The sequence below is a fragment of the Mauremys reevesii genome, linkage group 5 (genome assembly GCF_016161935.1).
Source record: "Mauremys reevesii isolate NIE-2019 linkage group 5, ASM1616193v1, whole genome shotgun sequence".
Lineage (NCBI taxonomy): Eukaryota > Metazoa > Chordata > Testudines > Geoemydidae > Mauremys > Mauremys reevesii.
In genome coordinates, this window is record NC_052627.1 from 140,181,712 (window position 1) to 140,207,800 (window position 26,089).

The window sequence follows — 26,089 nt, forward strand, 5'->3', positions numbered from 1 at the left end:
GCATCCGCACCTGCTGTGACTTGGCCCATGTTCCATCAAGCCACCTCACTGCACATTCCACCAGGGCTCAGGCTTCTTCTGCTGCCTTCCTGGCTCACGTTCCCATCCAGGAGATATGTCGCGCAGCTACCTGGTCCTCGGTCCACACCTTTGCCTCACATTATGCACTGGTCTAGCAGTCCACAGATGATGCAGCCTTCGGCTCAGCAGTTTGCATTCTGCAACATCTCACTCCGACCCCACCGCCTAGGTAAGGCTTGGGAATCACCTAACTGGAATGCATAGGAGCAATCACTCGAAGAAGAAAAGACGGTTACTCACCTTTGTAACTGTTGTTCTTCGAGATGTGTTGCTCATATCCATTCCAAACCCGCCCTCCTTCCCCTCTGTTGGAGTAGCCGGCAAGAAGGAACTGAGGGGCGGGTGGGTCGGCAGGGGTATATATTCGATGCTATAGCGGCGCCACTCCAGGGGGCGACCCAGCCGACCCACCGAGTGTTGCTAGGGTAAAAATCTTCCGACGAACTTGCACGCAGCACACCTAATTGGAATGGATATGAGCAACACATCTCGAAGAACAACAGTTACAACGCTGAGTAACCCTCTTTTCCTAAAGGAGGTTCATTTTCACATTCCCATTTTACCATCCCACAACATTCCCTGCTTTGTATACATATAGCCAGGGGCAGCTCTAGCCATTTCGCCGCCCCAAGCACGGCAGCACGCCGCGGGGGGTGCTCTGCCGGTCGCCGGTCCCGCGGCTCCAGTGGACCTCCCACAGACGTGCCTGCGGAGGGTCCGCTGGTCCCGCGGCTCCAGTGGACCTCCCGCAGACGTGCCTGCGGATGCTCCACCGAAGCCGTGGGACCAGCGGACCCTCCGCAGGCAAGTCTGTGGAAGGTCCACCGGAGCCGCCTGCCGCCCTCCCGGCAACCGGCAGAGCGCCCCCCGCAGCATGCCGCCCCAAGCACGCGCTTGGCGTGCTGGGGCCTGGAGCTGCCCCTGCAGATAGCAGTTCTTTTATTTCCCTGAAACTGGAGCATTACCATTTGATCTGGGAAATGCTCCCACAGTCCTTTTCATGATCACCATGGTATTATAGAGGCTTTAGTCAGGACTCCATAGTTAAGGCTGAGTTACATTTTGCTCTTATACTGGAGAATCAATGTCTTTGTTATACATGAAAAATACAGTGTATTTTTCAATTTTAAGAGAATTTACAGATAAAGCCATTAATTAGATTGAGTCAAAATTCATTAAACAGTGATTCTTTAAGAACTGTAGCCTCTGTTAGTCTTTCCAGTGTCTCAATGATCTTAGCAACAGAGTAACACAGACTCTTTAAACTTTTCATATAGCTATAATTAATTGAAGTCTTGTGTACAGGCTATAATTTGAAGAAATTAAGTTATAATTAAATTACAAACTTTCATAATTTATCTAATTGATAATTAAATCATCTTAACTTCAGTACCCAGAAAGATAATGGAACAAATATTCAAACAATCAATATGTAAGCATCTAGAAGATAATAAGGTGCTAAGTAACAGTCAACATGGATTTGTCAAGAACAAATCATGTCACACCAATCTAATGTCCTTCTTTGACAGGGTAGCAAGCCTTTTGGATGAGGGAAGCAGTAGGCAGGATACATCTTGACTTTATGTGAGATAGTATCAAAAGCCTTACTAACCTTCTCATAAGCAAATTAGAGAAATATAACCGAGACGAAACTACTATAAGGTAGGTGTACAACTGGTTGGAAAGCTGTATTCAGAGGGTAGTTATTAATGGTTAATAATCAAGCTCAAAGGGCATATTGAATAGGGCCTGCAGGGATCTGTCCTGGGTCCAGTTCTATTCAGTATCTTCATCAGTGATTTAGATAATGGCATAGAGAGTACACTTTTAAAGTTTGTGAATGATGATACCAAGCTGGGAAGGGTTGCAAGTGCTTTGGAGAATAGGATTAAAATTCAAAATGATCTGGACAAACTGGAGAAATGGTCCGAAATAAATAGGATGAAATTCAATAAGGACAAATGCAAAGTACTCCATTTAGGAATGGATAATCAGTCACCCAAATACAAAATGGCAAATGACTGTTTAGGAAGGAGTACTACAGAAAAAGATCTGGGGGTTATAGTAGATCACAAATTAAATATGGGTCAACAATGTAACACTGTTGCAAAAAAAAGCGATCATTCTGGGATGTATTAGCAGGAGTGTTGTAAGCAAGACATGAGACATAATTCTTTCACTCTACTCAGCACTGATTAGGCCTCAACTGGAGTACTGTGTCCAGTTCTAAGCACCACACTTCAGGAAAGATTTGGACAAATTGGAGAAAGTCCAGAAGAGAGCAACAAAAATGATTCAAGGTCCAGAAAACATGACTTACAAGAAAAGACTGAAAAAAATGGATTTGTTTAGTCTTGAGAAGAAAAGACTGAGAGGGGACACGATTCCAGTGTACAAGTATGTAAAAGGTTGTTATAAAGAGGAAAGTGATAAATTGTTCTCCTTATCCACTGAGGATAGTGGATAAAAGTAATGGGCTTAAATTGCAGGAAGGAAGATTTAAAGGTTAGTCATTAGGAAAAAATTCCTAACTGTCAGGGTAGTTAAGCATTGGAACAAATTACCTAGGGAGGTTGTAGAATCTCCGTCGTTGGGGTTTTTAAAGAACTGGTTATACAATCATCCTTCAGGGATGGTCTAAGTAATACTTAGTCCTGCCTCAGTACAGGGGATTGGCCCAGATGACCTACCGAGTTCCCTTCCACTCTTGTATTTCTATGATTCTACTATTGCGTATGCAACAGACAGAATTAATTCAAGGTCTCAGGTAACTCTTAAATAGGCGAGAACCTCTGTCAGGACCAAAAAGCCCAAATGCAACAACTCGTTGCCTATTTCTATAGAGTGTTTTCACCTCAACTGGCATCGGTCTACCACTGTATTGAGATGGAGCCAGGGCAATGAGTCTGGCAAACACCTCGCTCCCTTCCCAGAAGGATGCCTGGAGTGGTGAAACAGAAATGCCAAGCCATGTTGGAACTGGTAGTTCCTCAGGAGATTGTGCATATGTACATTCCACTTTAGGTATATGTGCGCACAGTGCACTTGAGTCAGAGACTTTTGCTAGCAGTACCATTAGGGCAACACATGTGCCCTGTACATCCTTGCACTTGCAGCCGATGGCATAAAGACATGGCTACCCTGACTCCCTCTCAGATCCTTCTCACCACCATGGCTCAAGGTGGAGCTCCATATTGCTCTTCGAGTGACATTTTTTAGCTAGCATTTCTTCAGAATCTCTTCTTCTAAATAATAATTAGACAGTTAAGATTAAATAAAGTTGTTAGATTTCAGTTCCCTTTCAATGGGACCCTTTATTTTCTTTTATTCTCTTGGAGTCCTCTCTGCTGTAAGTATGCAGAAGTCTCCAGGCTTAAACAATGATCCTGCTGCACAGTAGTTAATCCCTTATAATGACAAATATTCTTCCTGCTCTCTTGTTTGGGAGGAGGACATTCAAAGGACAAATGCAGCATTTGCAAGCCCTTCTTGACTAGGATGTGGAGTCCAGACAAATTTGTCTGAGGTAGCACCTTTTAGAAAATCATGCGTCCCTCGTCTGATCCTGGTGACTCTGCCCCAAGTGAGCTGAGCACTGTTCAACTAAGAATACTCCTCGAGCTGCTTCTGCCTCACCTAAGAGCTCTCACAAAGTTCATGATGAGAAGAGAAGTCTTCATTCTTTCCTGGGGCCTTCCACAAAAGTGGAAGTGGACACTTCATGGTATGGATCTTAGAGCACACACCATCGGTCATCTGGTAGGGAGACTGGGGTGCAGTGCAAAGACTGCCACTCTCCAGTGCTGTCTGAGGCGGTGCTATTGCCTCTGGTATGGACATCATCAGGACTGTTGAGACCAGCTCCTGAAACAACATCGCCCATCCCAGAGGACTACAAGACTTTCCAAGAGTTGATGTATAGAGTGGCTTCAACTCTGGGGATTCAGACAGCGATTGTGCAGAAAAATCCACACAAGTTCCTGGTCATCCTACTGTCGTATGCTTGAATGGGAAAACAAACAAAGTCAATATCGACACAGTTCAAATGATTGAATCCATCTGACGGGTCCTCTACTCAACCATAGCAATGGCTAACTTACCTCAGAAGAGGTTTCTGGCCAACTTAAACCTCTGCAAAGATCTAAAAGATGAACCAAGGACAACAGTTTGATCCTGACTATGTTGGTTGTGACATATGGCATCATGTACATACATGACTCAGGTTTCAGAGGGGTAGCCATGTTAGTCTGTATCAGTAAAAACAATGAGGAGTCCTCATGGCACCTTAGAGACTAACAAATTTATTTGGGCATAAGCTTGACTCAGGAAGCTTTGCCCCACATAAACATCTTAGAGTTAAGAACTGTACACCGAGCAAGCGAAGTATTCCTCCTTCCATCAAAGGATATGGTACAAGTACTGACAGACAACATGACTACCAGATTGTTACTTGAATAAGCAGGGCAGAGCCAAATCAATTGTGTTGTGTCAGGAAGCAGTCCATCTGAGAACTTTCTGTGTGCACAGCAACATTCCACTAAGAGCCTTCCACCTCCCAGGAGTGAGGAACACTAGCAGATTCCCTGAGCAGGAACATCATTCTCCACCATGAATCATCTCTGAAGAATGACATGAATCCCATTGTTCACAGATGGGGTTCACCCACTATAGGCCTTTTCACTACCGAGGTAAACAAAAAATGCTTGAGGTTCTGTTCCAGAGTGGGTTAGAGTCCAGGATCCATTGCAGACACTTTCCTGCTTCTCGGTCAGAGGAACTCATGTATGCTTTCCCTTCAATCCCAGAGATCCCCAAGATGATCTGGAAACTGAAACACTATGCAACATTGATCTTGATAGCCCCAGCATGGCCGAGACCGTATTGGTACTGTGATCTCCAGGAGCTCTCCATTTAGCCCCTGATAATAATTCCTTTGGTTGAAGCTCTTCTATATCAGAATCAGGGTCAATTTCTACATCCCAGCCCTTTCAGCTTACATCTCACAGCATGGTTGGTCAGCAGTTAAATCCTTTAGAAAGATCTTGCTCACAAGAGGTGTGGAACATCCTGATCAGTAGCAGAAAACATTCCACAAAATCTACATATCATGCGAAATGGATAAGATCTTCCACCTGGGCTGCAATCTGCCATCTCTCTCCCACTCAGACTCCGATCCAGGATATTCTAGAGTATTTACTGCATGTGACAGAGTTCACTCACCAGACTGGTGCCTCCTGCTGGCTGTCTTGGGGATTCACTCTCTCACCTGGCATGCCCTCTCCTGGTGGTGCCTCTCCTGCTGTCTTCTCCACCTGCAGACCTTTCTCAGCCCAGGAACTGCAGCATCCTTTTCATGACTCAGCCCTGCGGCCATGCCACCATCCGTGTTTTCCTGCTTTGAGGGTGGGGTGTATTTCCCAGTTCTGTAGTCCAGCCACTTCCCCAGTGGCGAGTGGCGGGTGGGGGACCAGGCCCACTCCCTCTTGCTCCCTCTGTCCATGCCAGCAACTGCTCCGTCCAAGGTGCTGCCTTCCTGCAGCCTGCTAGGAACACAACCTGTCTCCTTGGGTTCCCTGCAGCAACTGAGCCAGCTCTGCCCTACAGCTCCCTACAACTGAGCCCTGATTGGCTGCTCCCTGCACAGCCTCCCTAGGCTGCTTTAACCCCCTTCTTTCCAGTGTAGGATGAACACTCCATCACATACCCTCCCCCTCAAGACCGCTTGCCCCGGCGGGGTATCTCATCCCCTGCTTCCCTCACATTTGGGTTCACAGGCCATCCCTCTCCTGCCTTATCTCACCCACCATGTGGAGTAGTTTCCCTTTTTCCTTCATGGTCTCCCTGAGTTTCTTTCGCTGGGATTCCAGATCTTGCACAGCCTCTTGCAAGGCCTGCTGTCCAGCCACAGGCCTCCCTTGCAGCTGCTTCTTCTGCTCCACCGAGTCCTCAAGGTGTGAGTCCCCACCGTCCTGTGGTTCATCTCAGGGTTTGACCCTCAACTGCGTCCCTGGGGGGTCTCTCTCCTACCCCCAATTTCACCTCATGGTCTTCCTGTGGCTGTCTCATGGCTCTCTCCACCTCTTTCTTCTCTGGGCTTCTTACGGGCTCCTGTTTCTCCTTGCCCTTTTCCTCGGTGGGGGCAAAGCCTCTTTATATGGCCCCTCTGCCCCCACCAGAACAGGTTTTTCTCCCTCCCAGCCCGTCACTGGGTGGTATCCCCTGGGCCCTGGCCTCAATGCTTGCCCCTTGGTGTAATAGGAAAAGAGCCTGAGACATAAGCCTGGTATGAGGCAGGACCTGCCCACAGAATTTGGGAAGAACAGGCTGATATTGCAGAAATACACATTCCTAAGAATGCTAGTTACGCAAACACATCCCAGTATTAAGTGGTACCAGAACGTTCCTGTTGGCGTGGAAGAGTTTCCATTAAGTGCTATGGCAGTGCAGCTGTATTGGTGCAGCTGTGTCAATGCAGCGTTTTAAGTGTAGACCTGCCCGTAGTCGTCAGGTCCCTGCTCACCTTTTTGGTGAAAACTGAAACAAAAAAGGCATTTAACACTTCAATCATTGCTTCATTTTCTGTTATTGTCTTTCCTTCATTGAGTTAATGGGCCTGCCCTGTCCTTGGTCTTCCTTGTGCTTCTAATGAATTCGTAAAATGATTTCTTGTTACCCTTTATGTCCGTAGCCAGTTTAATCTTATTTTGTGCCTTGGCCTTTTTAATTTTATCCCTATGTGCTTGTGTTATATTTTTATATTCATCTAACTAGGTGAGAGTGTATTATGTCCAACCAGATTACATTTCAAAGTTGGGAACTTTCTCTAATGAGACCCATCATTTTATCTTTAATTCAGACAGGTAGTCCTCAGAACCATCATAGTATTTATTCCCAAAGTGAATTTAATTTTTTTTATCAAACAATTCAAGACATTTTCTTCCTCATTTCTGTTAAGAATCAGAGCCCAATTGTTCGGAACACTGAGAATCTCATGGGCAGAGATGTCCTGTATCTCCTATTACAAAATCTGCTAAGCAGTTGCCTGGCCATAAGAGCCACCAAGCTGGTCAATAAATCTTCCTCAAGGGGCATTTTTTCCAGAAATCTTCTCCATGTTCTGATACCCTAGTAAGGGGAAGATCTGCATGTAGTTAAAGGATGATCATCCTTCCCACACTGGAAGCACATTGTTGTGAAAATCCCATTGTAACAGATCTGTGGACTTTAGCACTATAAAGAACAGTAAAATCGATTCCTGCTTATATGAAAGTTTCCTTTCTTTGAGTGATAAGGTCCAGAGATCCTGCCCACTCTGGAAACAAAAGGATCATCCAGAGTTGAAATAGAGATAAAAATTGACATCCAAAAATTCAGGTTTATTTTACTCATGAGGTTTTTCCCCTAGTTCATCAAAAGATGGCAGCAGAGAACTCACTGAGACCAATGGTTACAATTTAATTAGTGCAAATTATCCACATGCTCTGCAGCAGGAGAAACTGTTGTCTCTGCTCAAAATATCGTTGAAACAATCTCTGATTTAGAAAAGTACAATTGAATTATCCTGGCAATGGAAATTGTCTCAGCTGGTAGGAATTTCAGGGGGTGAGGCATTCCCCGACTGCCCATGACTGACAGGTCAGCTTCTGCCCCCAAGATGCAAGCCAGCTGAAATATCCATCGCAACAGATCTGCAGATGTGATTACTTGAGAAAGAACACTTCCAAGTAAACTGGGGCAGTTTCCCTATTCTGTGTATTGCTCACAAACCATCCTGTGCAAGTATTCACTGTTTGGGGTACGCTGGATAGCTGTGAATGCTCAGACAAGTCCCATAATATTGAGCCGTCTGCCTCACTGGATGAGTGTTGAAGCGCTTCTGGCATGTGCAAATGTAAAATGTTTTTTCCACAAATACTCCCATATGTGACTTTCCATGAATTCTTGCGCCGGTGAAGCCCAACAGTATGATGAATGCTCATGAGAAAAAAGAATGAAAGGGGCAGAAGAGCCAAAGGAAATTCCTAGGAGACTGTGCGAGAATTACTCATTGGCTTGGCTACAGCTCATATTGTTCGTATCCTGTCCCTTCTCTTAGTAACAGGGAGAGGGAGCTACCGTGCGTCACTTTAAAGTTTGTTCTAATTTAGAAGCTGCTCAAGAAGGATTGTAATTCATTGAAATTCTCACTGTGTATTAAGTTAAATTACCATGTACTGCTTAAATCAGCCTCTGTACCAGGTGACTGGTAGATAGCTAATGTGATGCCAATTTTAAAAAAAGAACTTCAGAGGTGATCCCGGCAATTACAGGCCGGTGAGCCTAACTTCAGTACCAGGCAAATTGGTTGAAACTGTAGTAAAGAACAGAATTGTCAGACACATAGATCTGCCTGATATGTTGGGGAAGAGTCAACAAGGCTTTTATAAAGAGAACTCATGCCTCACCAATCTACTAGAATTCTTTGAGGAGGTCAATCAACATGTGGGCAAGGGGGATCCAGCATATATAGCATACTTGGACCTTCAGAGAGACTTTGACAAGGTCCCTCACCAAAGGCTCTTAAGCAGAGCGAGCTGCCATGGGACAAGGGAGAAGGTTCTCTCCTGGATCAGTAAGTAGTTAAAAGAAAAGAAACAAAGGGCAGGAATAAATTGTCAGTTTTCATGGTGGAGAGAGGTAAATAGCGGGGTCCCCAAGGGATCAGTACTGGGACCAGTGCTGTTCAACATGGGGGGGGATAGCTCAGTGGTTTGAGCATTGGCCTGCTAAACCCAGGGTTGTGAGTTCAATCCTTGAGGAGGCCACTTAGGGATCTGAGGCAAAAATTGGTCCTGCTAGTGAAGGCAGGGGGCTGGACTCAATGACCTTTCAAGGTCCCTTCCAGTTCTAGGAGATTGGTATATCTCCAATTATTACCTTTTTTATTAACATATTCATAAATGATCTGGAAAAAGGGGTGAACAATGAGGTGGCAAAGTTTGGAGAAGATACAAAATTACTCAAGATACTTAAGTCTAAAACACACTGCAAATAGTTAGCAAGGGAGCTCACAAAACTGGGTGACTGGGCAACAAAATGGCAGATGAAATTCATTGTTGATAAGTGCAAAGTAATGCATGCTGGAGAACATAATCCCCACTCTACATACAAAACGATGGGGTCTAAGTTAGCTGTTATACTCAGAAAGCAATCTTGGAGTCATTGTGGATAGTCCTCTGAAAGCATCCGCTCAGTGTGAAGCAGCAGTCAAAAAAAGCGAACAGTGTTAGGAATCATTAGAAAAGGGGTAGATGGTAAGACAGAAAATATTGTAATGCCAATATATAAATCCATGGTACGCCCACACCTTGAACACTGTGTGCAGTTCTGGTTGCCCCATCTCAAAAAAGATACATTAAAACTGGGAAAGTACAGAGAGGGGCAACCAAACTGATGAGGGGTCTGGAACAGCGTCAATAGGAGGAGAGCTGAAAAATACTGGGACTGTTCAGCATAGAAAAGAGATGACTGAGGGGGGCTATGATAAAGGTGTATAAAATCACAAATCATGTGGAGAAAGTGAATAAGGAAGTGTTATTTACCCCTTCACATAACACAAGAACCAGGAGTCACCTAATGAAATTAATAGGCAGCAGGTTTAAAACAAATATCATGAAATACTTCTCCACGCAATGCACAGTCAGTCTGTGGAACTGTACCAGAGGGTGTTGTAAAGACTAAAAGTATAACTGGTTTCAAAAAAGAATTAGATCAGTTAATGGAGGACAGGTCCATCAATGGCTATTAGCCAAGAGGGTCTGAGATGCAAACCCATTCACTGGATGTCCCTAAACCTCTGACTGCCAGAAGCTGGGCCTGGATGTTAGGTTATGGATCATGTGATAAATTGCCCTGTTCTGTTCACTCCCTCTGAAGCATCTGGCACCAGCCACTGTCAGAAGACAGGATACTAAGAACATAAAAATGGCCCTACTGGGTCAGACCAAAGGTCCATCTAGCCCAGTATCCTGTCTTCCGACAGTGGCCACTGCCAGGTGCCCCAGAGGGAATGAACAGAACAGGGAATCATCAAGTGATCCATCCCCTGTCGCTCATTCCCAACTTCTGGCAAACAGAAACTAGGGACACCATTCCTGCCCATGCTGGCTAATAACCACTGACGGACCTATCCTCCATGAATGTATTTAGTTCTTTTTTGAACCCTGTTATGGTATTGGCCTTCACAGCATTCTCTGGCAAGGAGTTCCACAGGTTGACTGTGTGTAGTGTGAAGAAATACTTCCTTTTGTTTGTTTTAAACCTGCTGCCTATTAATTTCATTTTATGACCCCTAGTTCTCACGTTATGAGAAGTAATAAACAACACTTCCTTATCTACTTTCTCTACACCAGTCATGATTTTAAAGACTTCAATCATATCTCCTCTTAGTCATCTCTTTTCCAAGCTGAAAAGTCCCAGTCTTATTAATCTCTCCTCATACGGAAGCCTCCATACCCCTAATCATTTTTGTTGCCCTTTTCTGAACCTTTTCTAATTCCAATATTTCTTTTTTGAGATGGGGTGACCACATCTGCACTCAGTATTCAAGATGTGGGCGTACCATGGATTTATATAAAAGCAACATGATATTTTCTGTCCTATTATCTATCCCTTTCTTAATGATTCCCAGCATTCTGTTTGCTTTTTTGACTGCCGCTGAACATTGAGTGGATGTTTTCAGAGAACTATCCATAATGACTCCAACATCTCTTTCTTGAGTGGTAATAGCTAATTTAGACCCAATCATTTTATATGTATAGTTGGAATTATGTTTTCCAACGTGCATTACTTCGCATTTATCAACATTAAACTTCATCTGCCATTTTGTTGCCTAGTCACCCAGTTTTGAGAGATCATTTTGTAGCTCTTCGCAGTCTGCCTGGGTCTTAACTATCTTTAGTAATTTTGTATCATTTGCAAATTTTGCCACCTCACTGTTTACCCCTTTCTCCAGATCATTTATGAATATGTTGAATAGGACTGGGCCCAGAACAGACCCCTGGGGGACACCACTATTTACCTCTCTCCATTCTGAAAACTGACCATTTATTCCTACCCTTTGTTTCCTGTCTTTTAACCAGTTACCAACCCATGAGAGACTTTCCCTCTTATCCCATGGCAGCTCACTTTGCATAAGAGCCTTTGGTGAGGGACTTTGTCAAGGGTTAGATGGACCATTGGTCTGACCAGTATGGTCGTTCTTATGTTCTTATGAAGTCTGAACAGGCCACGTAGGAAGAATTCTTGCCTCCTTGGATATATCCTTTGTTATGTCATCAACTAAAAAGGTCGCTTCTGTGAACAAGGGAGGAAGACGATTGTGATATTTATTCTCCTTGTTTTCCCTCAGACTCTACGAAGGGAAAGAAAAAGCAGAATTCCAGGCTTCCTTGAAGCAATTCTTCCTGTCTGTCAATCAGCTGATGAAATCCACACTGGAGAATACAACCCTGCTGTCCCAGGTGAGGAGGGCAGGGGGGTCCTGGCCTTATGATACCTGTTTTTATCCCTACAGATGAAACCTCAGCAAGGTTCTGGAGAGGGCAGATATATGGGAGCGTGTTTGTGTGTGTGCGCACTCATGTCTGTGCCTCATTCTCTGAAGCATGTGTTGCTGCCTGCTGTCAGACATCATACAGAACTAGATTGGCCACTGAGCAGATCCAGGCTAGCCATTCCTCTGCTTTTGTGCAGGGTGCTAGAATTTGCCACCCTGTTACACATGGTTAGATGGAGTGAGGGGACATGCATCGTGCAGAATTGATGCCATTAAGTATTACTGCATCAGAATCCTTCTCTGTCGGCACAGTGCCATGTCTGGTAGAGAGGAAGGGAGTTACACAGCTCCTCCATTTATAGAATCATAGAATATCAGGGTTGGAAGGGACCTCAGGAGGTATCTAGTCCAACCCCCTGCTCAAAGCAGGGCCAATCCCCAGGTAAATCATCCCAGCCAGGGCTTTGTCAAGCCTGACCTTAAAAACCTCTAAGGAAGGAGATTCCACCACCTCCCTAGGGAACCCATTCCAGTGCTTCACCACCCTCATAGTGAAAAAGTTTTTCCTAATATCCAACCTAGACCTCCCCCACTGCAACTTGAGACCATTGCTTCTTGTTCTGTCATCAGGTACCACTGAGAACAGTCTAGATCCATCCTTTTTGGAACCCCCTTTCAGATAGTTGAAAGCAGCTATCAAATCCCCCCTCATTCTTCTCTTCTGCAAACTAAACAACCCCAGTTCCCTTAGTCTCTCCTCATAAGTCATGTGCTCCAGCCCCCTCATCACTTTTTTTGCCCTCTGCTGGACTCTTTCCAATTTTTCCACATCCTTGTAGTGTGGGGCCCAAAACTGGACACAGTACTCCAGATGAGGCCTTACCAATGCCGAATAGAGGGGAATGATCATGTCCCTCGATCTGCTGGCAATGCCCCTACTTATACAGCCCAAAATGCCGTTAGCCTTCTTGGCAACAAGGGCACACTGTTGACTCATATCCAGCTTCTCGTCCACTGTAGCCCCTAGGTCCTTTTCTGCAGAACTGCTTCCTAGTCACTCGGTCCCTAGTCTGTAGCAGTGAATGGGATTCTTCTGTCCTAAGTGCAGGACTCTGCACTTGTCCTTGTTGAACCTCATCAGATTTCTTTTGGCCCAATCCTCTAATTTGTCTAGGTCCCTCTGTATCCTATCCCTACCCTCCAGCGTATCTACCACTCCTCCCAGCTTAGTGTCATCTGCAAACTTGCTGAGGGTGCAGTCCACGCCACCCTCCAGATCATTAATGAAGATATTGAACAAAACCGGCCCCAGGAGTGACCCGTGGGGCACTCCGCTTGATACCGGCTGCCAACTAGACATGGAGCCTTTGATCACTATCTGTTGAGCCCAACAATCTAGCCAGCTTTCTATCCACCTTATAGTCCATTCATCCAGCCCATACTTCTTTAACTTGCGGGCAAGAATACTGTGGGATTGGCTACCTCTTCTCTATCACACCAAACAAAGCTCTGGTCTTAAATTTCAAGACCCTTCCTAGCCTATCCCCACCATACCTGCCATCTCTCATGTACTATTAGGTGTTGACTCCCACTTTGGATTGGCCAGTGATGCCACCCTCCATCATTCACCTGTTAAATTTTCAAACAAGCCCCTTTGTGCTCTCTCTTGTGCTACCCCTCATGGCCGGGAGAAGCTCTCCATAAACATCCTCAAAGCTACCTTATTATCCTTCTTGAAATCCTTCCTTAACATTCTTCCTTATGTTAAGGAAGGTATCTTTGCTGTGATACCTACAGAAAACTTGACAACGGTTTGGCTGCTGGTGTGCTGAGACTACTGCCTATCATGCTGACCAACTTTGTGTCATTGTTTCCTTGTACAGTGAGACAAGGGATGGGGTCTAAATGAGCTGTTACCACTCAAGAAAGAGATCTTGGAGTCGTTGTGGATAGTTCTCTGAAAACATCCAGTCCATGTGCAGCGGCAGTCAAAAAAGCGAACAGAATGTTGGGAATAATTAAGAAAGGGATAGATAATAGGACAGAAAATATCATATTGCCTCTATATAAATCCATGGTACTCCCACATCTTGAATACTGCGTGCAGATGTGGTCGCTGCATCTCAAAAAAGATATATTGGAATTGGAAAAGGTTCAGAAAAGGGCAACAAAAATGATTAGGAGTGTGGAACAGCTTCCATGTGAGGAAAGATTAATAAGACTGGGTATTAGCCAGGATGGGCAGGGATGGTGTCCCTAATCTCTGTTTGCCAGAAGCTGGGAATGGGTGTCAGGGGATGGATCACTTGATGATTCCCTGTTCTGTTCATTCCCTCGAAGCACCTGGCATTGGCCACTGTTGGAAGACAGGATAATGGGCGGGATGGATCATTGGTCTGATCCAGTATGGCTGTTCTTATGTACTCCCTTGTCTGTCGGTCTGTGTCCCTCTTTGACAGGGTTACTGGCCTAGTGGATGGAGGAGAAGTAGTAGATGTGATATCTCTTGGTTTTAGTAAGACTTTTGACACATTATTTAGTCTTCAGAAGAGAAGAGTGGGGGGGGGGGGGGATTTGATAACAGCCTTCAACTACCTGAAGGGAGGTTACAAAGAGGATGGAGCTCAGCTGTTCTCAGTAGTAGCAGATGACAGAACAAGGAGCAATGGTCTCAAGTTGCAGTGGGGGAGGTTTAGGTTGGATATTAGGAAACACTCTTTCATTAGGAGGGTGGTGAAGCACTGGAATGGGTTCCCTAGGAAGGTGGTGGAATCTCCATCCTTAGAGGTTTTTAAGGCCTGGCTTTACAAAGCCCTGTCTGGGATGATTTAGTTGGTGTTGGTCCTGCTTTGAGCAGGGGGTTGGACTAGATACCTCCTGAGGTCCCTTCCAACCCTAATCTTCCATGAGTCTATGATTACACAGCCCTGATTCATCCCCAGAGAATGGTCCATTGTATGCACTGAATGAGATGGGGTCCTATGTGAATCCAAAGATAAAAGAGATGAGATATATTTAGGGTATAGAGGTGAAATACGTAGGGCTGTCAAGTGATTAAAAAAATTAATCGCAATTAATCGCACTGTTAAACAATAATAGTATACCATTTATTTAAATATTTTTGGATGTTTTCTACATTTTCAAATGTATTGATTTCAATTACAACACGGAATACAAAGTGTACAGTGCTCACCTTATATTTATTTTTAATTACAAATATTTGCACTCTAAAAAACAAAAAAAATAGTATTTTTCAGTTCACCTAATACAAGTACTGTAGTACAATCACTTTATCATGAAAGTTCAACTTATAAGTGTAGAATTATGTACAACAAATAACTGCATTCAAAAATAAAACAATGTAAATCCTACAAGTCCACTCAGTCCTACTTCGGCCAATCGCTCAGACAAATAAATTTGGTTACAATTTGCAGGAGGTAATGCTGTCTGGTTCTTGTTTACAAAGTCACCTGAAAGTGAGAACAGGCATTCACATGGCACTGCGGTAGCCGGCCTCGCAAGATATGGACATGCAGATGTGCTCAAGATTCATATGTCCCTTCATGCTTCAAACACCATTCCAGAGGACATGTGTCCATGGTGATGACGAGTTCTGCTCGATAACAAGCCAGCGCAGCGTGGACCAACACATGTTCATTTTCATCATCTGAGTCAGATGCCACCAGAAGGTTGATTTTCTCTTTTGGTGGTTTGGGATCTGTAGTTTCCCCATTGGAGTGTTGCTCTTTTAAGACTTCTGAAAGCATGCTCCTCACCTCGTACCTCTCAGATTTTGGACATCACTTCAGATTCTTAAACTTTAGGTTGAATGCTGTAGCTATTTTTAGAAATCTCACATTGGGACCTTCTTTGTGTTTTGTCAAATCTGCTGTGAAAGTGTTCTTTAAATGAACATGTTCTGGGTCATCGTCCGAGATTGCTATAACATGAAATGTATGTCAGAATGCGGGTAAAACAGAGCAGGAGACATACAGTTCTCCCCCAAGGAGTTCAGTAACAAATGTAATGATCCCATTATTTTTTAACGATTATCCTCAGCATGGAAGCATGTCCTCTAGAATGGTGGCCAAGCCATTAAGGGGTATACGAATGTTTAGCATATCTGGCACATAAATACCTTGCAATGCTGACTACAAAAGTGCCACGCAAATGCCTGTTCTCACTTTCAGGTGACCTTGTAAATAAGAAGCAGGCAGCATTATCTCTCGTCAATATAAACAAACTTGTTTGTCTTAGTGATTGGCTGAACAAGAACTAGGACTGAGTGGACTTGTAGGCTCTAAAGTTATACATTGTGTTGTTTTTGAGTGCAGTTATGTAACAAAAATATCTACCTTTGTAAGTTATACTTTCACGGTAAAGAGATTGCACCATGCTACTTGTATGAGGTTAATGGAAAAATACTATTTCTTTTGTTTATCATTTTTAAAGTGCAAATATTTGTAATAAAAAATAATATCAAGTGAGCTCTGTACACTTTGTATTCGGTGTTGTAATAGAAATCAATATATGTGAAAATGTAGAAAAACATCCAAAAATATTTAATACATTTCAGTTGGTGTTCTATTGTTTAACAGTGTGATTAATCGTGATTAATTTTTAATCATGATTAATTTTTGTGAGTTAATCGTGTGAGCTAACTGCGATTAATCGACAGCCCCAGAAAGAAGTATTAATGTTGTAAGATAGGGGCCTTCATAGCTTAGGCAGACAAGGCCTCAAGCCTAAAGATAGACTTGGCATAAAGAACTAACCAGTAAGTGACCCGAGGTCACAAGTTGTCCCAAGAGAGCAATGTCCGTATATTATAAGATGTCATAAGGTAGAATGCTGCATTAAGTCAGTGTTGTTAAATTGCTGGTATTTAGGAAATATATATTGCAATGTACTAATTAAAGCCAGTTAGAGTATTTTGTGGATTTTTGCAGACCTAGGGGTCAGCAGTGTGTTAACAATAAGTTTTGGTGATTGAGTGACATAAATGTTAATGAGTACAAAGGGAACTAACAAGCTAGCCTATGAAAAATGGGGCACCCCGAATTTAGGGGTGTGTGGAAGTATAGATAAAGAAAAGGGGTTGAAACCTTCATAAGTATGTATGAACCTCAGTGGGGCATTATGAAAGCTGTATCCTGACAACCACTGAGGAAGATAATGACTGACATTCTGGGGCTCCACACCAGGAGATGTGAGTGATGCCAATCACGGGGCTAAATACTTGGTACTATCTCTCTGTGTGTCGTGACATTGCAGTGTTTGTGGGATTGTTTGTGGATTTGCTAGCAAAGAGGCTTGTGATAAATTGCAGTTGTGCTCCTTGGGTCTTTCATTCGATTAACATTGGAAATAATCTTCCTGATGCTATAGGAGACCCAGCCCAGCCCAGACCCGTATCAACCACTGCAGTCTGAAAAATCAACCACGCTGAATTCTCAGTGCTTGGCTTTGCAATCTCAATGGTCTTTGGATGCAGTGTGTGTGTAATTTCATATTGTTTTCTAGAGCAAACAAAAAAACCCTCTAAATTCCATCATGTGCGACTATATTTACCACCCACACTGGTATCCACACAAAATTCTCTGTCATTTGCACACTCTAGGGCACCCACCTTTATCCAGTTCCTAGGGCTCAATTGGAAGGAACCCTCAGGCCCACCAGGTCACCTTTGATGGGAGGGCGGCGGCAGCTGCTGCTGCTGCTCACTGCGTAAAAGAGTGTGTATTTGGCCCTGAATGAGGACACTGGCACCAGCTGGAGATCTCCAAGACGTGGGACTAGTGGTTTTAGGACAGTGCTTTTCCTTGTGATAGCAGTTGACCTACTGGTCAACGGTTGAAGTCAGAATCTTGGACAGTGTGAGAACTGGTGGATTTACTAGTAGACTTGGGCGGCTTCAGATGTGTGTGCACCAGCAATGGCTGTGTATGCTGGCAGCAATTGTGCAGAACATAGAAGACTATATGGAGGCTGAACCATCGGAGGAAACACCAGAGCCCTGGCTGCAGCTCAGACCTGAAGGACACTCATAGGATGGGCTAGGGAACCATTGGGGAAAAAAATCTGAAGTGACTCATAGACTGCAAAATGGATCTAAAAATGAAGCTAGTGGAGGATCCACCTGCACCTCTAAAAAATGTTTTACTTGTAAGGGAACAAAGGCAGAGACAAAAATTCTGTCTCACAATGGAATGTGACTTTCTGGTTGCTTTGTAGGTTTGCTGAGGGACATCTGAAAAGGACATTCACCCAGACCCTAGAGAGAAGTCCCAGCCCCTCCTTTATGGAAATATGGCAGCAGCAAGTCATATTATTGTGGGAGCCCCAAAGCCTGGGGTCTCTTTGTGGGATGGACTGTGCCTGTATAAATATAAGGGAGAATCCAATTTTCTTCTTGAAATTTCTTCCTCTGTTGTTTTAAAGTAAAGACCTGAACCAGTTATTCCTGTCTCCAATGATATATTTGAATGATCACAGTCAGTTTTTTCTGATTCTGATTAGTGTTGATCTAGTGAGAGTAAATGGTCTCAGCAAAATGTCTCCCTTTGGGGAAGGAGAGCTCCTGGAGCTACTGTTTATGGTAGTAATGCCGTGGGTTTGTTTATATGAAGTACACTGAATCAGAGCGAAACTTCTTTGTGCATCAGCCTCAGTCTTATGTATGGAGTCAGGATGAAATTCAAGGGGCTTTTAAATAGGGTCTAAAGAGTGCAGAGGCTTGGTGCTGGCTCTTTGCACAATATGGATTTCACTCGGAGCAGTAAGATTTCTAGTAACTGTGTCCTTCTAAAGTTTGATAATAAAACATAGCCCAGTAGTTAGCTCTGTTTGCTGATTTCTGCCTCCAGGGAGCCGCTCTGAAGTACCTGCCTTCGATTCTGGAAGACGTGTTTGGGATCTTCGACTCCTCTGTGCTGGGGTAAGGGATACTTTTCTCCTTCTTTCAGCCAATGCACCAAGCTCAGTCACTCTCTCTCTGCAGAGTGCCATGTGTATTTGTAAAGGGCATCCTGTATGTCTGTTTCACCCCCCTGCCACCCAGGCTCACCTTCCAATAGTCCTGCAGTGATATCCTCTTCCTGCATTTGTGACATCACATTCCACTGATGCAGGGGTGGCTCTAGCTTTTTTGCCGCCCCAAGCACAGCAGGCAGGCAGCCTTCGGCAGCGCACCTGCGGGAGGTCCTCGGTCCCGCAGATTCAGCGGCATGCCTGCGGGAGGTCCCCGGTCCCGCGGATTTGGCGGCATGCCTGCGGGAGGTCCGCTGGTCCCACGGCTTCATCGTACCCGCCACCGAATTGACGCCAAATCTGTAGGAACGGTGACCTCCTGCGGGCAAGCCGCCGAAGGCTGCCTGACTGCTGCCCTTGCAGGGACCGGCAGGGCGCCCCCCGCGGCTTGCCGCCCCAGGCATGTGCTTGGAGCGCTGGTGCCTGAAGCCGCCGCTGCACTGATGTATATTTAAAGGTGATGTCAGTAAATTTACACTGCAGGATCAGTGAGAGCGGGCACAGGGTCAAGCGTGGAGGACAAAGGCCTGGTGTAATTGAAACAACATAAATAATTCTGAGCTGGGGCAAAGGAAATAAGGTGACAGTGAAGACAGGTGATTCTCCCAGGAAAGGGCCTCCCAGTGAGTGGCTATCGCACTGTTTGCTGGGTGGGGAATGGAAATGCTGCATCCAGATGGGGAGTGCAACAGGCAGGAGTTGTGGTAGGAGGAGTGGGAGCTATTTCAAAAAGGTGGTTACTGAATCCAAGTGAGATTGATTGATTGATTAAAAAAGAGAGACTATGTAAATTTTAAATGTGCTCAAATGGCACATAAAATGGTTTTCTCAGTACCCGCTCTGCGAACTTTCCCTGGGGTTTATCTGTCTTGCATATCATCATCAGTTAAAAAGTTCCACAGGCCAGATGCTGCCATCAGAAACACCTACGCAGCCCAGGGATCTTCAGTGGTCTTGGGCAGCTGTCACTGACTGGAACTTGATATACAGCCAAGGAGGAAGAGCTCCCTCTCTTCTTATCTGTGTTGGCTCTGCAGGATTAATAGCAGTAAAAAGCAGCAGAAACTGATTTCCATCACTGAAGTCAACAGATCAGACTCTGAATACTTACCAGGAACAGAGCTGTTGAACAAGCTGCCACCATTTTTACACATTTCATTTTTCAGAGTTTAACTGCGATTTAAAGCTAAATAGTTAAAATTTCCAGAAAGTCAGGAAGTAGTTCTAGAGTCTACAGTAATGTTCTCTTCTGCGGGTGGCAGTCCGGGATGTTCTACAGCAGGGGTAGGCAACCTATGGCACGTGTGCCAAAAGCGGCACGCAAGCTGATTTTCAGTGGCACTCACACTGCTGGAGTCCTGGCCACCGGTCCGGGGGGCTCGGCATCTTAATTTAATTTTAAATGAAGCTTCTTAAACATTTTTTTAAATTTGTTTACTTTACATACAACAATAGTTTAGTTATGTATTCTAGACCTATAGAAAGAGACCTTCTAAAAACATTAAAATGTATGACTGGCATGCAAAACCTTAAATCAGAGTGAATAAATGAAGACTCGGCACACCACTTCTGAAAGGCTGCCGACCCCTCTTCTACAGTAACATTCTCTTCAGCGGGTGGCATTTTTTGGTACAACATTTAATAACAGCCAAAGACATAATTTTAAGCTCCACATTTAACAAGAAAAGCCACAACAGAGAATGTCTTTCTGTGATTTCTTGACTCTGTCAGTTTTCTTTTATAATGGACTAGGTTCAGTTTAAGGCACAAAGAAGGTATTGGCATTGCCTGTCTTAAAAAACGGCCCCTCGTAAGAGATGGGAGGAGTGACCAGTTCAGAAACGTACAAACACTGAAGGGGGCTTTTATGTGGGAAACTGACTTGCAACCTTATCTCTAGAGGTGTGACCAACATGCCCAAAATGTCTGCCATCCTCCCAAAGCCCACGTACCCCATTGCTCCCCTGATCCAAGCTGCCGGTCAGCCCTCAGGCTCAGATCTATACACTCTTAGCAGCCCTTCCCCCTCATTTGCCAATCTCACCTGTGGGAAGAAGTGCAGTCAATAAATGACCTGTCATCCATTTTGAATTCTTCCTCAAAACAGAGACAGCTGCTGGTGCAGCGAGTAGCCAGAGCAGGAAAGTGGCTGAGTGCTTTGGGCTGGAGTATACACCCAGCAGGAGAAGGATATTGTAGCTTGAAGATCCCTGGGATTTTCCCTATCCCACCTCTATTCTGGAGATTTTACATATTATCACCTAACCGAGTCCCCTTGCGTCTGGGCTTTAGGTGCTTGCTGCGGGATTTCATTGGGAACCTGCCCCCTCTGCGCCTGCTCAAGCAGAAGCTGCAGTCCCTGACGGACATAGTCAACAGCAAGATCTTCCAGTTCTATGGTAAGTGGGGGACACCAAGGGGAGCCCCCCATCACAGATCCACAGGGCCTGATCTATGCCCAGCATGGCAGTGACCCTGTTAGTGTGCCAGGCCTCGAGAACCCACACAATTCACAGGGCAGGCCCGTGGTCTCCAAGACTGGGCCTTTGGGTACCTGCAATCACTCTCTCCCGGCAGCAAATCCAGCCAAGCACTGGAATGGGTTACCTAGGGAGGTAGTGGAATCTCCTTCCTTAGAGGGTTTTAAGGCCCGGCTTGACAAAGCCCTGGCTGGGATACTTTAGTTGGGGTTGGTCCTGCTTTGAGCAGGGAGTTGGACTAGATACCTCCTGAGGTCTCTTCCAGCCCCAATCTTCTATGAGTCTAAGGTATGGAGGGAAACTGAGGCACACATAGGCTTCATAAAAGTATTACAGAAAATTCAGGGTAAGGTTGGGATGTGCCCTGCTGGAAGGCCCTGAGATGTCTGTGATTTCCCTCTTCTCCACTTGGCAATGTTCCAAGCAGCACGAGTGCTTTGGGATCACTCCTTTCTCATCATCTGGTGCCACTAGTGACCACATCATGTAGAGGATGAAGGGCTGTATTTGGAAAACAGTGACTCAGAAAAGCTTTCTGGACTCGTGGTAGATAGCCACTGTATTGCACTGTGAGCTCATGTTCAGTTGGCTGACAGAGCAGATGGGATCCTTGGACATGCATGGCAAGGCATATCAGGTAGAAGTAGAGCGGTGGTATTACACACTACACGGCATCAATGTAACCTTCTCCCAAGTGGTGTCAGCACCACGGGGTTCAATATCTAGGGGTGCCTCTTAAAAGTATAAAACAAAACCAGCGTGAGCCCTCATCCAGAAATCTGGGGGAACTAACAGCCTCTCCAGGGCACCTCTCAGAGGCAGTCCTTCCCCACACACAAGCCCTGAGTCTGTGTACAACATAAAAGCAAAACTGTGGTGAAGTGAGAGGGAACACAGCATTGATTTGGGAAAACAGCAACCATGACTCAAAAGTACGCAAACGCCCATCTTGCGCTCTATTGGGCAGTAGGCCTTTTGCCTCAGTTTCCCACCTTGAAAGTCCAATGGATGAATGTCCGTTTTATATGTCACTCCCCCTTTCCTTCCACTGTATCCCACTCACGGGTTGTTTGAGTCCCAGAGTCCCTGGGGTTCATCCAGGTGCATTCACCTTCCGGCCCCGGGAGTGGGCTAGTGAGGCCTCTGCCACTTGCTGCTGCTTCTCATTGCTGCTGCCTCTACCACTGCTCTGCTGTGTCGTTTGTCTGGTCCAGTCCAGTCCGACAGCACCACAGCCACGCAGCCCAGCTCTTAGTAACCACAGCTCTAGGATCTGCTGGGCAGGGGAGAGCCTTTGCTGCTGCATCTCTACGTGTGCTGCATTTAGCTGCAAGGCCTTGCTCTGTGGCTCCGCCACCTTGCCCAGTTCTGACTGATACTTCAGCAGGAGTGATTGCCCCGGGCAGCGCAGCACCCCAGTGCGGCTGCCTGCTCTGCATTAGACCACCCCCGCAGTGATTGCCCCGGGCAGCGCAGCACCCCAGTGCGGCTGCCTGCTCTGCATTAGACCACCCCCGCAGTGATTGCCCTGGGCAGCGCAGCACCCCAGTGCGGCTGCCTGCTCTGCATTAGACCACCCCCGCAGTGATTGCCCTGAGGAGAGGCACAGACCCTCCAGGGAGTCGAGACAGCTCTGTCCTTAGACACTGAAGAGGAGAGGTCAAAGGGTATCTAGAGCACCTGACCTGTCTTCCGCCCATGCAGCTTTCACTTGGCAGTGGCTCACTACAGGGCCGCCCAGAGGATTCAGGGGGCCTGGGCCCTTCGGCGGCGGGGGCCCCGCTTCAGCGGTAATTCAGCGGCGGGGGGTCCTTCCGCTCCGGGATCCGCCGCCGAAGTGCCCCGAAGACCCATGGCAGGAGCCCCCCACCGCCGAATTGCCGCTGAGGTCCCGGCACTTCAGTGGCAGGTCCCAGGGTGGAAGGACCCCCCCGCCGCGGGGCTTCGGGGCACTTCGGCGGCAGGTCCGAGTGTACACCAAGTGCATGTCGGCCGTAGCAGCCTTCCTTCGCAAGAGACAGGTGCAGGTACACCCCTACCTCGACGACTGGCTTCTCAGGGGGCTCTCCAGGGAACAGGTGGAATCTCAGGTCCAACGGGTCAGATCCACTTTCAAGACACTTGGACTCCTCCTCAATGTGAACACGTCAACCTTGTCGCTGTCCCAAAGACTAGAGTTCATCGGGGCGGCGCTGGACTCGGTTCAGGCAAGAGCGTTTCTGCCACAGGCCTGATTCCAAGCGATGACAGACATTATTCAAGGCCTCAGGCGACACCTGACCACTACCACACGGGGATGCCTGAGTCTCCTCAGCCACTTGGAAGCCTGCACTTGCGTGGTCTGGCATGCCAGACTGAGGCTCAGAACTTTGCAGGCATGGCTCACTTTGGCCTATTGCCTAGGGCATGACAGCCTGGACTCAGTGGTCACCGTGCCTCAGCAGGTGCTCGAGTCCCTCTGATGGTGGCTCGACCCTCAGGCAGTGTGCAAGGGAGTCCCCTTCAACAGCCTCAAGCCCTCCTTGTCCCTGGTAACAGATGCATCTGGTCTGGGATGGGGAGCACACTTGGGAGACCTCCAAACGCAGGGCCTGGGGTTGCAGGACGAACTCTCACTCCATATCAACATCAAGGAGCTGAGGTTAATACGACTGGCATGCCAGACCTTTCAGGCCTGACTACGAGGACAGAGTGTGGCAGTTATGACAGACAACACCACCGCCATGTTTTACATCAAGAAGCAGGGTGGAGCCCGCGCCTCCCCTCTGTGTCAGGAAGCCCTCCAGCTATGGGAGTTCTGCATAGCCCACTCCGTTCACCTGGAGGCGTCCTATCTCCCAGGAGTGCAGAACGAACTGGCGGACCGCCTCAGCAGATCGTTCCGCAATCACGAGTCATCCCTCTGCCCAGATGTCATATACTCCATCTTCCAAAAGTTGGGGTGACCCCAGGTCGACTATTCACCATCCGGAGCAACAGAAAGTGCCCAATGTTCAGCTCCTTCCAGAAACACAGCCCAGGCTCGATCACAGACACGTTCCTGCTACCCAGGGGAGGCCGCCTGCTCTACGCCTTTCCCCCGATTCCTCTCACACACAAGGTCCTGCTCAAGGTCCACAGAGACAGGGCGGAGTTAATTCTGGTGGCACCAGCGTGGCCTTGACAACACTCGTACACCGTGCTCCTGGAGCTGTCAGTGGACAGCTGATCATGTTGCCACCCTTCCCGGACCTGATCACTCAGGACCATGGGCAACTTTATCACCCCGACCTCCAGTCCCTCCATCTCACGGCCTAGAAGCTTCATGGCTAAACCCCATGGAGCTCCTGGGCTCGGACCCGGTAAGAGAGGTCCTATTCAGCAGCAGAAAACCCTCCACTAGGGCCACATACCTAGCAAAGCGGAAAAGGTTCACATTCTGGTGTGCTCAGCATCGCACACTTCCACTCCAGGCGCCCATACTACACATCCTGGAGTACCTGCTGCACCTGAAACAGCACGGTCTCGCAGCATTGTCCATCAAGGTGCACCTTGCAGCCATTTTGGCCTTCCACCCAGGAGCAGCCGGATGTTCAATCTTCATCAACCCTATGGTTGCCCGCTTCCTCAAGGGCCTGGAGTGGTTACACCCACATATTAGACTACCGCTCCCTGTGTGGGACCTTAACCTGGTCCTCTCCAGGCTAACAGGGCCTCCTTTTGAACCACTGATGACTTGGTCCCTTCTCTACTTGTCGTAAGGTTGTCTTTCTGGTCGCCATTATCTCAGCAAGGAGGATGTCGGAATTAAAGACCCTCACTTCTGACCCCCCCCCACATAAGGACAAGGTACAACTCAGACCTCACCTGTCCTTCTTTCCCAAGGTGGTGTCACATTTTCACACCAACCAGGACATTTTTCTGCCTGTCTTCTTCCCTAAGCCTCATGCTAATGTCTGAGAACAGAGGCTTCACTCTCTGGGTGTTTGGCGGGTGCTGGCCTTTTACATCAAGCACACGAAGCCGTTCAGGAAGTCGAACCAGCTGTTTGTGGTGATTGTGGACAGGATGAAAGGGCTCCTGGTTTCATCTCAGAGGATCTCATCATGGATCATGTCCTGCACCAGGATGTGCGCTGAGCTGGCCAAGGTTCCAGCCCCGGCCCTTATGGCACACTCCACAAGGGCGCAGGCATCTTTGGCAGTGTTCCTGGCCCAGGTTCCAATACAGGAGATCTGCAGGGCAGCAACGTGGTCCTCAGTCCACACGTTCCTCTCATTATGCTATCATCCAGCATGTCAGAGATGATGCAGCATTTGGCAGAGGGGTGCTCCAGTCAGCGATTCCATAACTCCGACCCCACCGCCTAGGTAGGGCTTGGGACCTAATTGAAACTGATACGAGCAAGCACTCGAAGAAGAAAAACGGTTACTCACCTTCTTGTAACTGTTGTTCTTTGAGATTTGTTGCTCATGTCCATTCCAAACCCGCCCGTCTTCCCCGCTGTCGGAGCAGCCAGGAAGAAGGAACTGAGGAGGGGCTGGGTCAGCAGTGGCATATGTTCAGCGCCATGAAGGCGCCACTCCAGGGGCTCCACAGCCAACCCGACAGGTTCCACTAGGGGAAACACCTTCCGACGACTGTGCACACGGCGCACGCCCCTATTGGAATGGAAATGAGCGACACATCTTGAAGAACAACAGGTATGAGAAGATGAGTAACCGTTTTTCTGCCCCCCCTTTAGTCATACAATAAGGATAATATTTCATTACCCTGCCTCCAGGGTTTAAGTGAATGTTAACACAACACAGCCAAAGCTGATCATCCTGGCAAAGCAGGTGTGTCTGCTCATTAGATCTTTTCCTCCAGTTCTTCAGTAGATGGCGGGAGACAGCTCATTCAGACCACTGGCTTGCAGCAGTGAGACCATTTCTGGGATGCTGTGTCCAGTTCTGGTGTCCACACGTTAAAAGAGATGACACTG

General features: G+C 46.7%; 1 protein-coding gene across 6 annotated transcripts in view; it reads left to right on the forward strand.

The window, feature by feature from the left end:
• The window catches only part of LOC120406127 (dedicator of cytokinesis protein 2-like), a 317,936-nt gene that overhangs the window by 117,363 nt on the left and 174,484 nt on the right, over positions 1 to 26,089 (forward strand). For all 6 annotated transcript variants that reach the window (XM_039540455.1, XM_039540456.1, XM_039540457.1 and 3 more), the window contains 3 exons: positions 11,471 to 11,582; positions 18,484 to 18,554; positions 20,939 to 21,045. In XM_039540455.1, the coding sequence (XP_039396389.1) occupies positions 11,471 to 11,582; positions 18,484 to 18,554; positions 20,939 to 21,045 (290 nt within the window). The remainder of the gene's footprint in view (positions 1 to 11,470; positions 11,583 to 18,483; positions 18,555 to 20,938; positions 21,046 to 26,089) is intronic.